Source organism: Neopelma chrysocephalum, unplaced genomic scaffold (genome assembly GCF_003984885.1).
Source record: "Neopelma chrysocephalum unplaced genomic scaffold, ASM398488v2 Primary Assembly neopelma1_175, whole genome shotgun sequence".
Classification (NCBI taxonomy): domain Eukaryota; kingdom Metazoa; phylum Chordata; class Aves; order Passeriformes; family Pipridae; genus Neopelma; species Neopelma chrysocephalum.
This window is the reverse complement of record NW_020897837.1, coordinates 767,241-768,481: the sequence shown is the minus strand read 5'-3', so window position 1 is coordinate 768,481 and position 1,241 is coordinate 767,241. Positions and strand designations below refer to the sequence as shown.

Below are 1,241 nucleotides of genomic sequence, written 5' to 3'. Positions count from 1 at the left end.
AAAAGGAGGGAAAAAAGGGGGAGGAAGGGGGGAAGGGGGAAAAAAGGGGAGAAAAAGGAAAAGATAAAAAAGGAAAAGATAAAAAAGGAAAAGATAAAAAAAGAAAAATAAGAAGGAAAGGAAAAAGAAAAAGAGGAAAAAGAAGAGGGGAAGGAAAAAGAAGGAAAAAGGAGGAAAAAAGGAAAAAGGAGAAAAAAGGAGAAAAAAGGAAAAAGAAAGAAAAAGAAGGAAAAAAGGGGGGAAAAAAAGAAAAAAGGACAAAAATCAGCAGCAGAGCAATCTGAGACAGTTTAAGACAGGAGGGCTCAGCTCCAAGCCCTCCTCGCTGGGTGTTACCTGAGTTCTGGGCTGCCACCCTGGGCTTCCTGGGGCTCACAGAGTCATTCTGCTCGGCTTCGTAGGATGCGGACGCACTGATCGCCAGCAGCAGGAGAAAACCAGACTTTAGGAGCATTCTCTGACAAGTTTCCGCTAAGTGTGGGGGGTTTTTTTGGGTGTTTTTTTTTTTTTTGGTGGCTCTGTGTGTGTGTGTGTGTGTGTCTCCTCTTCCACTCCGGCTCGAGCAAAGATGTGGATCTGGATACGCGCTCCCAGCGAGAGCCACAAGGAGACAGAGAGAGAGAGAGAGAGAGAGAGAGAGGGAGAGAGAGGGGAGAGGCTGCGGAGCTCGGGGATGTGCGGGATGCGCTGGATGTGCCGCAGGATCCGTGTGGCCCCTCTGGCTCCTGCTCGTCGGGGGACCAGGAGCAGCCCAGGGCTTTTATAGCCGCCCTTATCGGTCCCCCCCGGGCTGCGGAGCCAATCGGCGGCGCTGGGCAGAGCCAGGGGAGGACTGGACTCATTCAAGCCCCACGAAACTGCAACTTCGCAGGAAGGATGTTTTCCAGCCAATTAAAAGTACCTGCCAAAGCAACAATAACCGAGAAGTTAATCTTGGTGGAGGAGCGCTGGGAAAGGGAGGAGAAGTGGGGAAAGGGGAGGGGGGGGGCTTCCTATGGATAATTGAGCTCGAGGAAATGACAGCGCGGTCCTAAATGTGCCCCCACCCCGAAAGAAAAGCACCTGCCCCGGCGGGAGGGCTGTTTTCCCACCCGAGCAGCTTGGCAGGGATCCTTGGAACAGCCCCGCGGGACCCCCCCCGAGGTGAGCGCAGGTACCTGTGTGTTCGTGCCGCTGGGGAGGCATCGCCTCTGCTGCTGCCAGAGCACGTGTGTGCCGAGCTGAGCCCGCGGACTCACACT

General features: G+C 53.9%; 1 protein-coding gene across 1 annotated transcript in view; it reads right to left on the bottom strand.

The window, feature by feature from the left end:
- STC1 (stanniocalcin 1) overlaps positions 1-592 on the bottom strand; it is an 8,986-nt gene extending 8,394 nt beyond the window's left edge. Inside the window, exon 1 of the mRNA XM_027701951.1 lies at positions 337-592. Within this exon, the coding sequence (XP_027557752.1) occupies positions 337-454 (118 nt within the window). The 5' untranslated portion in view covers positions 455-592. The remainder of the gene's footprint in view (positions 1-336) is intronic.
- Between the last annotated feature and the right edge of the window lie 649 nt (positions 593-1,241).